At 34.9% G+C, this 13,527-nt stretch overlaps 3 protein-coding genes across 3 annotated transcripts; 2 read left to right on the top strand and 1 right to left on the bottom strand.

The window, feature by feature from the left end:
- The first annotated feature begins 805 nt into the window (after positions 1-805).
- LOC108843052 (receptor-like serine/threonine-protein kinase SD1-8) lies at positions 806-4,768 on the top strand. The gene is given in 9 exon segments (XM_018616140.2): positions 806-1,524; positions 1,526-1,574; positions 1,577-2,176; positions 2,876-3,010; positions 3,107-3,297; positions 3,373-3,583; positions 3,664-3,901; positions 3,984-4,134; positions 4,225-4,768. Coding segments are annotated over 9 exon segments (2,538 nt in total). The 5' UTR covers positions 806-891; the 3' UTR covers positions 4,555-4,768.
- An 890-nt stretch (positions 4,769-5,658) lies between these two features.
- LOC108843053 (U-box domain-containing protein 8) lies at positions 5,659-7,324 on the top strand. The gene has a single exon (XM_018616141.2). It carries the CDS (start codon positions 5,820-5,822, stop codon positions 6,921-6,923), a length of 1,104 nt encoding a protein of 367 aa, XP_018471643.1. The 5' UTR covers positions 5,659-5,819; the 3' UTR covers positions 6,924-7,324.
- Positions 7,325-8,749: 1,425 nt separating this feature from the next.
- On the bottom strand, positions 8,750-13,354 carry LOC108843054 (transcription factor bHLH103). The gene is made up of 7 exons (XM_057003113.1): positions 10,608-13,354; positions 10,295-10,520; positions 10,083-10,181; positions 9,782-9,847; positions 9,523-9,588; positions 9,106-9,156; positions 8,750-8,982 (listed from the first exon to the last, which is right to left on the bottom strand). The coding sequence occupies exons 1-7, from the start codon at positions 10,853-10,855 to the stop codon at positions 8,857-8,859; spliced, it is 882 nt and encodes a 293-aa protein (XP_056859093.1). The 5' UTR covers positions 10,856-13,354; the 3' UTR covers positions 8,750-8,856.
- Positions 13,355-13,527: the final 173 nt, after the last annotated feature.

Below are 13,527 nucleotides of genomic sequence, written 5' to 3'. Positions count from 1 at the left end.
TAGGAGAGAAGAATAGTCAAGGTAAACGTGGAACCACACCCTTCTATTTTGTCTTCGGGGAATGCGGAACTAAATTAAAGTTTGGTTTGTTTGGTGAATTAAATTAAAGTTTGGTTTCTATTCATTGGGAAGGAAACAAAACTCTCGAAAAAGAGCTCTTCAGAGCATCTCCAATAAAGATTTCTGATAGATCATTTAAACGTCACAAAACGAAAAAACTATTGCAGTACAAAAACCAATTAAATATTAAACGAGTATTTCATATTTTTAGGATTTATTAACATTTAATTATCATTTATGTAAAATTTGCTTTAAAACTTTAGAAACTCTTTCATGGCTTCTTTTTAGTGGTCAACGGTTATTAATTAAAATGTAAATATTCTAACTTTAAGAAATTCAATACCGTCTCTAGACATCGAGGTTGAACTTATTACAAAAACAATGTTTGTATTGTAACGGATTCTCTTATATAATTTCCAGACACATACAAACCGGTTGACTGACTATTGGCTGGGAAAAAAATCAGAAAAGGAAGTAAAGTCATTTATGTTAACTGAATAACTGTGAATTTAACTTATTAACAAAGATAACGCGTAGAAAATGAAAAGAAGCCTGACAAAATAAATAAAACAAACTTTCTGAACACGTAGGTCAACTCTGAATCCGACTGTACATTAGTACATAACGTAACTACAAACAGATATGTTCAAACCTGGAAGACCAAGAAAATTTTAAAAGGCACAGAAAGGAATTTATGTTGATAGAACCAGTAAATAAAAGTCCATGCATTTAACACGAAACATGTCCGATATCTCCAACGAAAAACAAATCCTAAAATTTACATATAATTTTCTCAACAAAGAGAGAGAGAGAAAAGACAAGAACACAAGAATGTTGTGTGGAGACATGAGAGGTGTACTCTTCTCCGTCTTACTTCTGTTCCCTGCTTTCTCATTCTCTGCCAACACTTTGTCGGCCACCGAATCTCTAACCATCTCAAGCAACAAGACCATTTCGTCTCCTGGTAACATTTTCGAGCTTGGTTTCTTCAAACCCTCTTTGTCTTCTCGTTGGTATCTCGGGATATGGTACAAGGCAATCTCCAAGAGAACCTACGTTTGGGTCGCAAACAGAGACCATCCTCTCTCCACTTCCATCGGAACTCTCAAAATCTCCGACAGTAACCTCGTCGTTGTCGATGGTTCCGACACAGCTGTTTGGTCGACGAATCTTACCGGAGGAGGAGATGTGACATCTCCGGTGGTTGCAGAGCTTCTTGATAACGGTAACTTCGTTCTCAGATACTCTAACGACGACAACGCAGACGGAGTTTTGTGGCAGAGTTTTGATTATCCGACAGATACTTTACTCCCGGAGATGAAACTCGGCTGGGATCTCAAAACCGGGTTTAACCGGTTCTTGAGATCTTGGAAAAGTTCAGATGATCCATCAAGCGGCGACTTCTCGTTCAAACTCGAGACCAGAGGGTTTCCGGAGGCTTTCTTGTGGAACAAAGCGACGCGAGTGTACCGGAGCGGTCCGTGGAATGGAATCCGGTTTAGCGGTGTACCGGAAATGCAGCTGCTGGACTACATAGAGTTCAACTTCACAGCGAGTGATCAAGAAGTGACTTACTCATTCCAAATCACCAAAAACAACATGTACTCGAGGTTAAGTTTGAGTTCCACGGGGTTGTTACAACGGTTCACTTGGATTGAAGCAGTGCAGAACTGGAACCAGTTCTGGTTCGCACCAAAAGACCAATGTGATGAGTACAAAGAGTGTGGAACTTTCGGTTACTGCGATTCCAACACGTATCCGGTTTGTAACTGTATGAGAGGGTTTCAGCCGAGGAATCCACAGGCGTGGGGGTTAAGGGATGGGTCTGATGGTTGCGTGAGGAAGACGGCCTTGAGTTGTGACGGTGGAGATGGGTTTGTGCGGTTGAAGAAAATGAAATTGCCGGATACTGCGGCGACTAGTGTGGACAGAGGAATAGGTATTAAAGAATGTGAAGAGAAGTGCAAAAATGATTGTAATTGTACGGCGTTTGCTAATACGGATATCCGAGGTGGTGGATCGGGTTGCGTTGTGTGGACCGGAGAGATTTCTGATACCCGGAATTATGCTAAGGGTGGTCAGGATCTTTACGTTAAGTTGGCTGCTAGTGATCTCGGTTAGTTCCTTCTCTTTTATCTAAATAGATGTGGAACATAAAATTTCATAGGAAATAATACATCGAGAAAAGATGGTAATCATATAGAAAAAAAGAGTACAAATATATACGTATGGTTTTCATTTTTTACAATCGATATAGTATATCTTAGTAACGGTTGATAGAATGAAATAATTTGTCATTTTTAGTAACGGTTGATAGAGTTAAATAAGTTTAAGTTTTTGTGAATAATGCGTTTTTTCTTCCTGCGTTCGGTAAAGCGTGATAGCATTGAATATTGCAAGTCAAAGTTACATTGTTATTGTTTAACAGACTTTGAATTTAGCCAAACATTCTTTTAGTTTAATAGTGTTTTCATTCCCATCTTGTTAAACGTGGTAGAGATGTTGACGTCTTTGGTCCTTGCATATATGCGTAGACTTTTGTAATCCATATAATAGTGTTTTTTTGTAACTTGGCTTAGTCTAATATAATAGTTCATACCTTAATAAATATATTTTCGGACTTACCATATTATTCACGAATCTGAGTCAATTGAACTTTAACAATTTTACAACTTACCATATACAGTAATTCACAAAAAAAAACTTATTTACCCCCAATATTATTAGTAAGGTTTAAGATCCAATACCAAAAAGAAACTGCTTTTAGTTAACTATGATAGGATTATTAACAATAGTACCTCTTTCTCTACTTCAGAGGACACGACGAACCGAAATGCAAAAATCATTGGCTCATGCATTGGAGTGAGCGTTTTGCTTCTTTTATGTTTCATCATCTTTCGTCTTTGGAAAAAGAAGCAGAAGCGATCAATAGCAATTGAAACACCCTTTGGTAAATCAATAACTTTCAATTCCTTTTATGTTTGTATGATTTTTTTGTTGTTGTGATAATTATATATCTGATTGCTTCTCTGTGTGGATGAACTAGGTGATCAAATGAGGAGCCAAGATTTGCTAATGAACGAAGTGGTAATGCCTAGTAGGAGACATATATTTAGAGAAAACAAAACAGATGATCTCGAACTGCCATTAATGGACTTTGAAGCTGTTGCCATTGCCACTGACAATTTCTCAAATGCTAACAAGCTCGGTCAAGGGGGTTTCGGTATAGTTTACAAGGTAAACATTATTGAAAACTTAATTCATTATCTATCAGTGAAAAAGACTGTCGTTAATGAGCATGTGTGGTAGTAGGGAAGGTTACTTGACGGGCAAGAAATCGCTGTAAAAAGACTTTCGAAGATGTCGGTGCAAGGGACAGATGAGTTCAAGAATGAGGTGAAACTCATTGCAAGGCTTCAGCACATAAACCTTGTCCGTCTTCTTGGGTGTTGCGTCGATGGGAGTGAGAAGATGTTGATCTACGAGTATTTGGAGAATCTTAGTCTCGATTCTCATCTCTTTGGTTAGTGCAACAATTTCTTACTGCTCTTGTTCGAATCTTTTGAAATAAGTTATCACATTTTCGGTTATGATTGGTTGTAGACAAGACTCGAAGCTGTAAGCTAGACTGGGAGAAGAGGTTTGATATAACGAATGGTATTGCTAGAGGACTTCTTTATCTTCACCAAGATTCACGGTTTAGGATTATCCATAGAGACTTGAAAGCGAGCAATGTATTGCTTGATAAAGATATGACTCCAAAGATCTCGGATTTTGGGATGGCTAGGATCTTTGGACGTGATGAGACAGAAGCTAATACGAGGAAGGTGGTGGGAACTTAGTAAGTAATTATTCTCTAAACAACAAATAGATTTTTTTTTCTCACAACCAATTTAAAAATGATTTCAATCTTTGTTATGTAGTGGCTATATGTCCCCGGAATATGCGATGGATGGAATATTCTCTACAAAATCTGATGTTTTCAGCTTCGGTGTTTTGCTTCTTGAGATCATAAGTGGCAAGAGGAACAAAGGATTCTACAACTCTGACCATGACCTTAATCTTCTTGGTTGTGTAAGATCTAAAACCTCTTAGCGTCCTCCTATTTTGCAACGCACTCTGAAGCTAAACCTAAAAAATATATTCAATCTATGTGCACTACAGGTGTGGAGGAACTGGAAAAAAGGGAAAGGGCTAGACATCGTTGATCCAATCATCTTAGATTCTTCACCATCAACGTTCCGTCCACTTGAAATCTTAAGATGCATTAAGATTGGCCTCTTGTGTGTTCAAGAACGTGCAAGCGACAGACCAACGATGTCGTCGGTAGTTATGATGCTAGGAAGTGAAACAACGGCTATTCCTCAGCCTGAACAGCCAGGTTATTGCGTTGGGAGAAGTCCTCTTGACACTGATTCATCATCGAGTAATCAGCGGCATGATGAATCTTGGTCTGTGAACCAAATGACTGTATCGGTCATTGACCCTCGGTGATCTGAGCGTCGCTGAGTCAATCTGTATTGTCAAAAATGATTAAGACAAGTGATACAAGTATCGACTGTCTAGCATTGTTTGTAACTTGCATAGTATTTTTCTATGTATGTCTCAATAGGAAAGATTGATTACATGGTCCAATTTTCCTTTTTATTTTAAAATGACTAGTAGATTATATTAGAACTAGATCCGAACTATGTTAAATTAATTTTCATTTAGAAGACAAACATCTCTTAGTGATTCAAATTTATAATTCCTTTAACTTTTAACCAATAGTTTAGCTTCATATTGGTTTGTGGTCCATTTTAAGTTAATTTGTACTCATTTTATATGTTTCCGTTCTACAATTTGATCAACGAATCATGATTTTCGACAACTCACAATGTCTCATGCATGAATCGGTTTTGGATCAAAGAACACACGTAATTTGTCCAAGTATAAACATAAAAGTCGTGAGTATATGTTCGTATAAAAGGGTGATACGTACAACATTTAAATGCAACAACAATGCAAACTTGTATCAACCTGCATCTTTTCAAAAAAATTCATCTTACGTTTTAAACTGAAATGGCAAATAACTTTTTGAATAGACCTGTCAAACTGTTTAAGACAAGTGTCTGGTTTGGTAAATAACAACGAACGTAGGGTAGGTGATTAGAGCACTGTAAAGCAAACAAAACTATGCTCCTATGGACATTAGGCCAAGGATCCGTACCTTCAGCGCTTTCACGGGGATCTATATCACATTAACACAGTTAAGATTAGCTTTCCAGCACTCTACTTCATCCCTTTCCTAACACACTTCTTAGATGATTAAAATAAAATTAATATGAGTTAATAGTTACACAATTATTTAATTTATAACTTTAAACTTTCGTTTGTACTTAGTCTAGTTCTTTTTTGATAATATATGAACTAACATAAAGGAAAGTGCTAAGAAGTTAACCTATATATATATATATAAACATAGTTTGAGAAAGAAGAAAAAAAAGTCTATGCTTTAAATTAGTCGTGAATCACGTGATGTGCCTAAATTTTTGACCCGAAAAAAACATACACAAAGGGCAAAATCGTCAACTCAAACAAAAAAAAAACCATTGCTGCAAAACAAAAAGCTTCACGGTCCACAACACGAGCCTCCCTCTCCCTCTCTCTCTGGGAATCTCTTATAAACCCTTAAACTCTGTCTCTTCTTCTTCAAAAGCTTATCTCTTTCCCTCACTCGAAACACCCCTGCAAAAAAAGGCTCCACCTTTAAAGAATAAATGGCGTTCGACTTGCCAAACGACTTCCGTTGCCCGATCTCCCTCGAGATCATGTCCGACCCGGTCATCATCCAATCGGGTCACACCTTCGACCGGGTCTCCATCCAAAAGTGGATTGATTCCGGCAATCGGACATGCCCAATCACCAAGCTCCCCTTGTCTGAAAACCCTTCCCTGATTCCCAACCACGCCCTCAGGAGCTTAATCTCCAACTTCGCTCATGTCTCCCCTAAGCAGCATCAAGATCATCACTCCCAATCCCACTCCTTAATCTCCGCTCTCGTCTCCCGATCCTCTTCCCACGAGTCGCGTCTCGAGTCGCTGACCCGACTCGTCCGCCTCACGAAGCGAGACTCCTCCGTGCGGAGGAAGGTCACCGAGTCGGGAGCGGTCCGCGCGGTTCTCGACTGTGTTGACTCGGGGGACATGGTCTTGCAGGAAAAGTCTCTGTCTTTGCTTCTCAATCTCAGTCTGGAAGACGATAACAAAGTGGGTCTGGTCGCCGACGGCGTGGTGAGACGCGTCGTGGCGGTTTTGCGGGTCGGGTCGCCCGACTGCAAAGCGGTCGCAGCGACTCTGCTGACTAGTTTGGCCGTCGTGGAGGTGAACAAAGCGACTATCGGGTCGTACCCTGATGCGATCTCTGCTCTTGTCTCTCTTCTGAGGGACGGGAACGAGCGGGAGAGGAAGGAGTCGGCGACGGCTCTTTACGCTCTCTGTTCGTTTCCGGATAATAGGAAACGGGTTGTGGATTGCGGGTCGGTGGGGATACTGGTTGAGGCGGCGGATTCGGGGCTGGAGAGAGCGGTGGAGGTGTTGGGGCTTTTGGTCAAGTGTAGAGGTGGGAGAGAGGAGATGAGTAGAGTGAGTGGGTTTGTTGAGGTGTTGGTTAACGTTTTGAGGAATGGGAGTTTGAAAGGGATTCAGTATTCTCTGTTTATCCTCAACTGCTTGTGTTGTTGTAGCAGAGAGATCGTTGATGAGGTTAAGAGAGAAGGTGTGGTTGAGATATGCTTTGGTTTGGAGGATAATGAGAGTGAGAAAATCAGGAGGAATGCTACTAACTTGGTTCATACTCTACTTGGGAATCCAATGGATTCTTGACTTTTGGGAGTGTGGAAAATGTTTAAAGGATCAGGTCTTCGATCGTCGGTGGTGGTTTTGGGGATTAAAGTTGTGTTGTTTTGTTTGTCTGGTCTGGTCTGAATATGGAGTTAAGATGGGAGGTTTTTGCTGTGCTGGATTCTCCTCTTGTAGTTCATGTACAAATGAAAGGAAGAACAAAACAAAAGGCTTAGGTTTTCAACAAAGCAAAATGCAAATGCTTTCTTAAGGTTTTCGTTTTATGTACATTCAAAGAAATAAAAGGATCATACAGTTAAGTTATTTTCAAGAAAATTGTAATCTTTTACCATTTTCATAGCGTTTAGTGTCTTCTCTGTTGCCAACCATTAGTTGTTGTAACTATTCTTTCTTACTTACATAAACGTTTAATGTTTTGATCAGTGAAGCATTTCATTTCCATAGCGTTTAATCCCTTCCATGTTGAATCCAACCCTTTTGTTGCAAGTTATTCTTACATGAACCGACAGAGACTGCCTTTAACGGGTCAAGTTCAGGTATCGTGGTGCCTAAATTTTTTACATGATTTCTAATGAATAGCAACAGTAGTGATTATTGCACTTTTGTTTGGTTTTTGATTCACTCAATTTGGGTGCATACTGTTTGCTAGTTGAATCACTGTGTTGGTATATGCAGAAACAGTGACAATCATTGCTTCTTAGTTCTTACAAATCAATTTATTCTGAGCACTTGATTGATCTATTTGGTTTTGTGTAAACATTCATGGATTCAAGAAACCATATTCTCCAATCTTTTTTTTTGTTAGTATCCTAAGAACGTTGATGATTCCACATGACAAACCTGTCTTTGTACTGCAACAGTCACTGAGACAAACCAGTTAGTGTACTTTATGATTCTTGTCTACTCGAATTGGAGTTATTTTTTTAGTTAAAATTGTGGCGTGCTCGTAGCAAAAGCATATCGTCTATCGTCTGCAATGATTTCTTTCTACAAATAAAAAAAAGAGGTGTTCTTTTTTCTGTTGACTCTTGCTCTTTTTGTTCTTCGGAAACAGTGCTTAAAAAAATGATTGTTGTATGTTTTTTTATTCAATCATATGCCTTGATTTGAGGGCACACAAACAAAACAAAACAGAGTTGTGTCCTTTGAGTATCATCAAAAGGAGCTGCTTTATTAAAGAGAGAATTTTAAATTGAAAATCTCTTTCGTTGAGATATTAAGGGTATCCTGATCAATAGTATCTAGATGAACTTTTCCAAAAAATTAAATTAAATAAAATATATGAAAATGATTAAAAAAAAGAGAAGAGATAACAATTGAGAAAGATTTATAATTTAAAGATCCAATTAAAATATTTTAAAAGATACTATTAAAAATGTCACACAATTCTTGGAAATTTTGTCTCTTTATTATTGATCTAACTTTTTATTTTAAAATTTAATTGAATAATAGGTTATACTAATATTATATTTTATAAAAATATATCAATGCTAATTCTCTAACTTATCTAATTTAGTTGACAAAAACACCATTTTATTTGTCTATCAAAATATCCACAATATTCCATTTCCTTATCTAGATTCTTACAGGTTTCACGGACACGGACTGTGGAAAAATAATAATTTGTGTAGTGGAATCACGAATTGTGAAAAAATGCACTTAACAGTAATAGTAGCCTAACTAGTATCACGCATTCTTGTTTTTTCTGCCGTTAAAACGACAGAATAATTGAATCTAAACATAAAATAGCATGGTTGGTAACGAAAAATCCTCGAAATCACGAAATCAATTCTTTCTTTCCTGGTGATACAACTAAACCGTAGTAAGTAAGCCAACAATATAACACATTTCTTAAACAAACTTAATTTACAGTTCTTACCAAAACAAAGTTTATGTTCGGACATGTGTGTAATAATTATAGTTTGGGATTACTGTAAGAGTTTAATTTCAGAACTTAGATGAGTCCAAAATGCGGCGGAGAGGTGGAGAAAGTACTTGAAATCGGCATCAGACAAAGACCGCGGCTTCGAAGATCTTGTCTTGGACTAGAGTCTATGGCATGAGGGTCATTGTATGAACACTAGAATTAAAAAAAAAAATCTTATGGTTAGTAAAGCAAAAGAACAGTAAAGCAAAAGAACAAAAATTAAACTACTACGTAAAATATAGATTATAGAGTTGTTTAACCATAAAACTTAAGTACCTGCTTCTGTTCACCAGATCCTCTAGAGTTCAGATGTGGATTACTCGAGACCTATTCATGTTATAAATGATTAAACGGCAATAATTAGGTTCTATACAAGAGTAAATAAAAGTTAACATATATTCTTTCTTGGTCTAAATGTTAACAAATACTCCATCCGTTTCATTTTAATTATCGTTTTAGACTTATGCACACATATTAATAAAACATATAATTTATATATTTCCAAGATAAAAACACAATTATCTATACATTTAACCATATTTTAACCAATAAAAAAATATACAGAAGAATCTTGTTAATAAATTTTGCATTGAAATTCGAAAACGACACTTATTTTAAAACGAAATTTTTTCTCTAGAACGACAACTAATCTGAAAAGGAGGGAGTAATTTATATATTATGAGATAAACTTACAGTGATTTGTTCTTGAAGAAATTTGATATACTCTATAGCATCATGTAGGACAGAAGCAGTGTCTGTCTGCAGAAATAATCAGAAATCAATAATACTAATTATAATAAATGAATAAATGAAATGATTAAAAAATGTTATTTAACTATATGTGGTTTTTATAAAAGCCATTTTTTCGAAAAAAAAACTATATGTGGTTAATTAATTCAAATATTAGTACAAGCTATAAGCCTATATATAACTGATGATGAAGGACACCAACCTTGCCGAAGGGTGAAACTAACTGTTGAAGCGCGGTGATTCGATCTCCTAGTTTCTCTTTACGAACCTTCTCAATCAAAATAGTTCATCAGAATAAAGTTTAAGAGTAAGGTTTTAGAAAAGACTAAAATGTAACAAAGTACTTGTATCTTTCTTATGAAGTACTTATATTTATTTTTTATTTCCAAACTTATTTTGTCTTTACATGCGTTTATATAAATAACTGAAACTAAAGTTTAAATAAGGAAAAAGGGATCAAATAAATTTGTGCAATTGTGCGTGAAATAAATTTTGTTACTAACTTTGAAGCTCGGAAACTGTGATAGGGTCTCGAGTCTTGGCCTTTTTGATGGCTGTAGTGGCTCATTATCTTCGAGGTCTTCAGTTTTTTCACTAGCTCTCTGAAATAGTCACAACATTAAAATCTAAAGGAAAGATTGGAAATTTTCTATTATGAAAGAAGCTAAACACGTTAGTTACAAAAAAGAAGAAGAAGCTAAACACGTTTACGTACTTTGCAAGTAATTAGACTCTTCTTTGCTTGTATTTCTTCCTCATGTTTGTCTCCAATCTCGTTATCAAAGACTGATACAGTTCTTGATTCGTCCAAGAAAACGTCATCGAAGAAGTGAAAGCTTTCGAGTAGTTCTGGTTTCACACTAGGAACCGATAGTTGCTCACTGTTATCAAACAATCCTTCTAAGAAACTACTTATCGGATCGAATCTTTCTTCTTCACGACTGGAAAAAGAAGGTTAAAACTCAAAATCATGATTTTTGCATCACATCAGATATTGATATATATGCGTGTATATAGTAACCACTTACTGGTTATAATGTTGGTTCCAAACATTGACTTGTGAGGTGGAATCAAGATTTGCACTGCTTGATAATGTAGAAGTATGGCTCTTGTCATAGGTTTCAACATCGATATCATCAATGTTATGCCATTCAAATCCGCCAATATCGATGGATATTTCAGTAGAACGTGGCTGAGAGAAGTCGGAGAACATGCCGTTGGGGAAACTCCACCATGTTCCGGTACAAACTCCAGCGGTTTCGAATTTTTCCGTCATGTCTTGTTGGTTAAGTAAGTTATTTGGTTTAGGTTTGTTTCTTTTATTTTCTTCGAAATATTGGAGTTTGCATGAAGATTATGATTGTCGATAATGGGTTTGCATTTATAGGTGACGATGAGGTTTAGTCAACAAACTTGGGAATATTTTATTTATATAAGAGTCGCAAGAGTAATTTTATACGTCATCGATATATATATGAGTTATTCTTGGGTTCACTCCATAGGGTGAACCTAAAGGTTCACCAACCAATAGAAAATTGTCATTTTAGATTTAGTATCTTTTAATTAAGGAAACAAATAACTTGTCAAAGTATATTATATTTTCAAAATAAAATTTAAAAATAAATAAAAATAGTATATAAAAACGAATTAAAAATTAATGTTGTCAACTAAACCCTAAACTCTAATAATAAACCCTAAACTCTAATCCTAAATCCTAAACCCTTGGATAAACCCTAAACCCTTGGAAAAACACTAAACATGTTGTCAACAAAACACTAAACCCTAAACTCTAATCTTAAACCCTAAACCCTTGGGTAAACCCTAAACCCTTGGGTAAACTATAACCCTTGGAAAAACAATAAACATTTGGATAAATTCTAAACTATAAATCTTAAACACTAAACTCTAAATTTTATAAATAAATATTTTTTAAAAATAATATTTTTAGAACTATTGTTATTTTTATTTATTTAATCTTTTTATTTATTTTAAAAGTATAATATAATTTGACAAGTTATTTTGTTTCCTTAATTAAAAAATACTAGATTTAAAATGACAACTTCCTATTGGTTGGTGAAGAAAAAGTCTATATATATATATATATATACTCAGTTGATAATAGATAAATCTACATAATCCATAATTATGCGACAAAATTAGGTATCTTACCGGCCAGGAAATTAGGTCATAAGCAAATAAGTTAAGACACAAAATTAGGTACGTAAAATGTAACCTTTAGTTTTAGCAAAAAAAAAATGTAACTTTTAGTTTTGATTTAGTAATTCAAGGCATAATGCTAATGTGAGTGACCATATTAATTTCTCTACCATTATACATACACAATACTTTAAAAAAATTTCAATTAGTTATTAAACTAATTATATTGCTACTAAATTTGGAGTGATGGTAGTACTCTTAGGTTGGATGTATTTGACGAAAAAATGTTTAGTGTGCATGTAGAATTGTCTAAAGTAAAAAAGAAATTGTCTAAAGTAAAGAAAAACAGGTTATATTGTAATTTTATTCAATTGTACGTGCATGTATTTCTAGTTAATCAATAATCATATATGATGTGTTCTATATATTTTTCTTGCAAAATTAAAAGAGAATACATCCTACATGGAATTTTTTTGGGGGTTTGATGATCCAAATAATTAGATAATTTCTTCTTTGTACATAAATCTTAACAAAAATGATGTCACCGTTTCACATATAAAGATAGATGTATTCGGTATATGAACACGTACATACAACATAAATTGGTAAAGATATATAAAAAGAAAGTCAACATTACCAAATCCATTGGCAAAAAGGGTTCTCGCTCACACAAAAACCAAAAGTGGAGTTTCTTGTTTCCGGCTAATATATTTATATACATAGTTAGAGATCGTAATGCATTGGATTATAAGTGGAGTTTCTATCAGGAAATGACTAACGAATTGTTGGTATATCAGTATATATGACCACTATCAAAGTATATCTTTTTTATGTATATACTATATGAAATAAGCCATATATAGGTACCCACTCGAATTTATTTGGGACGTTGTTTAGTTTTTACCTTCTTTTAATTTCAGAAAGACTCCCAAAATCTTCTTTTCCTCACATACATGTGTGCTCATGTCATATGGTTTGACTCCACCAATGATTTTAGTTATTTGTTTAGTTGACACATAACATACATATATATTAGCATTTGTTGTCTTGTCATAGTGAATTAGGTTAAGCACCACCTTTTATAAAAGGAGTTCAACAAATTAAACTGTTATTTATGAGAACTATCATTTAATTAACGTTAACTGGTTTTGCCATTTAACTAATTAATTTTAAATTCGTTTTCATAGGATCTTAGCTCAATAGAATTAGAATCTTAAGACCAAAATTCATAAGAGCATATAGAGTTGTTGCTGTTTTAAGTCATTTGGCTTTGTAAAAGTAATATTTTCGTTCCATGGTAAACAGTATACGTTATATATACTCCCTCCGTTTCATATTATTTGTCGTTCTAAGTCTTTGCACACAGATTAAGAAAACATTTAATTTTACATATTTCCAAAATAAAAATACTATTACCAATACACATCAACCAATATAAAAATAGAATAGAGAATATTTTCAATAAATTTTGCATTGAAAACCGAAAACGACACTTATTTTGAAACAAAAATTTTGCTTTAGAACGACATATAATTTGAAACGGAGGGAGTATTAAAAATATACTGTTAATTGAATATTTCGTGGAGTAGGAAGGTCAAAAGTGTTTTATAACAAATTATATTTGTCTGTTGACCTTAGCTCTGTTGTGTTTTTAATTTTAAAAATAAAAGAGTAAACATCGCTTGGGCAAATCTTCCCTGAAATAGTAGGAATTTATAAAGTAGGGTCAACTCGAATTTGGCCCATTTAAAGCTCAATTATGATTAAGCCCTATTGTCGAATTTGGCCCAT

This window comes from Raphanus sativus, chromosome 2, assembly GCF_000801105.2.
Source record: "Raphanus sativus cultivar WK10039 chromosome 2, ASM80110v3, whole genome shotgun sequence".
NCBI classification, from domain to species: Eukaryota; Viridiplantae; Streptophyta; class Magnoliopsida; order Brassicales; family Brassicaceae; genus Raphanus; species Raphanus sativus.
Note: the sequence above shows the minus strand (reverse complement) of the source record. Positions and strands in the feature narration are given on the sequence as shown.

Excerpts from the sequence above, each read along its gene's own strand:
- LOC108843054 (XM_057003113.1), bottom strand. The coding sequence starts at position 10,855 with ATGACGGAAAAATTCGAAACCGCTGGAGTTTGTACCGGAACATGGTGG. Across the intron at positions 10,521-10,607 it reads TGGAACCAACATTATAACCA|TCGTGAAGAAGAAAGATTCG; the intron begins GTAAGTGGTTAC and ends TTCTTTTTCCAG. Across the intron at positions 8,983-9,105 it reads GATCTGGTGAACAGAAGCAG|TGTTCATACAATGACCCTCA; the intron begins GTACTTAAGTTT and ends TTTTAATTCTAG.
- LOC108843053 (XM_018616141.2), top strand. The coding sequence starts at position 5,820 with ATGGCGTTCGACTTGCCAAACGACTTCCGTTGCCCGATCTCCCTCGAG.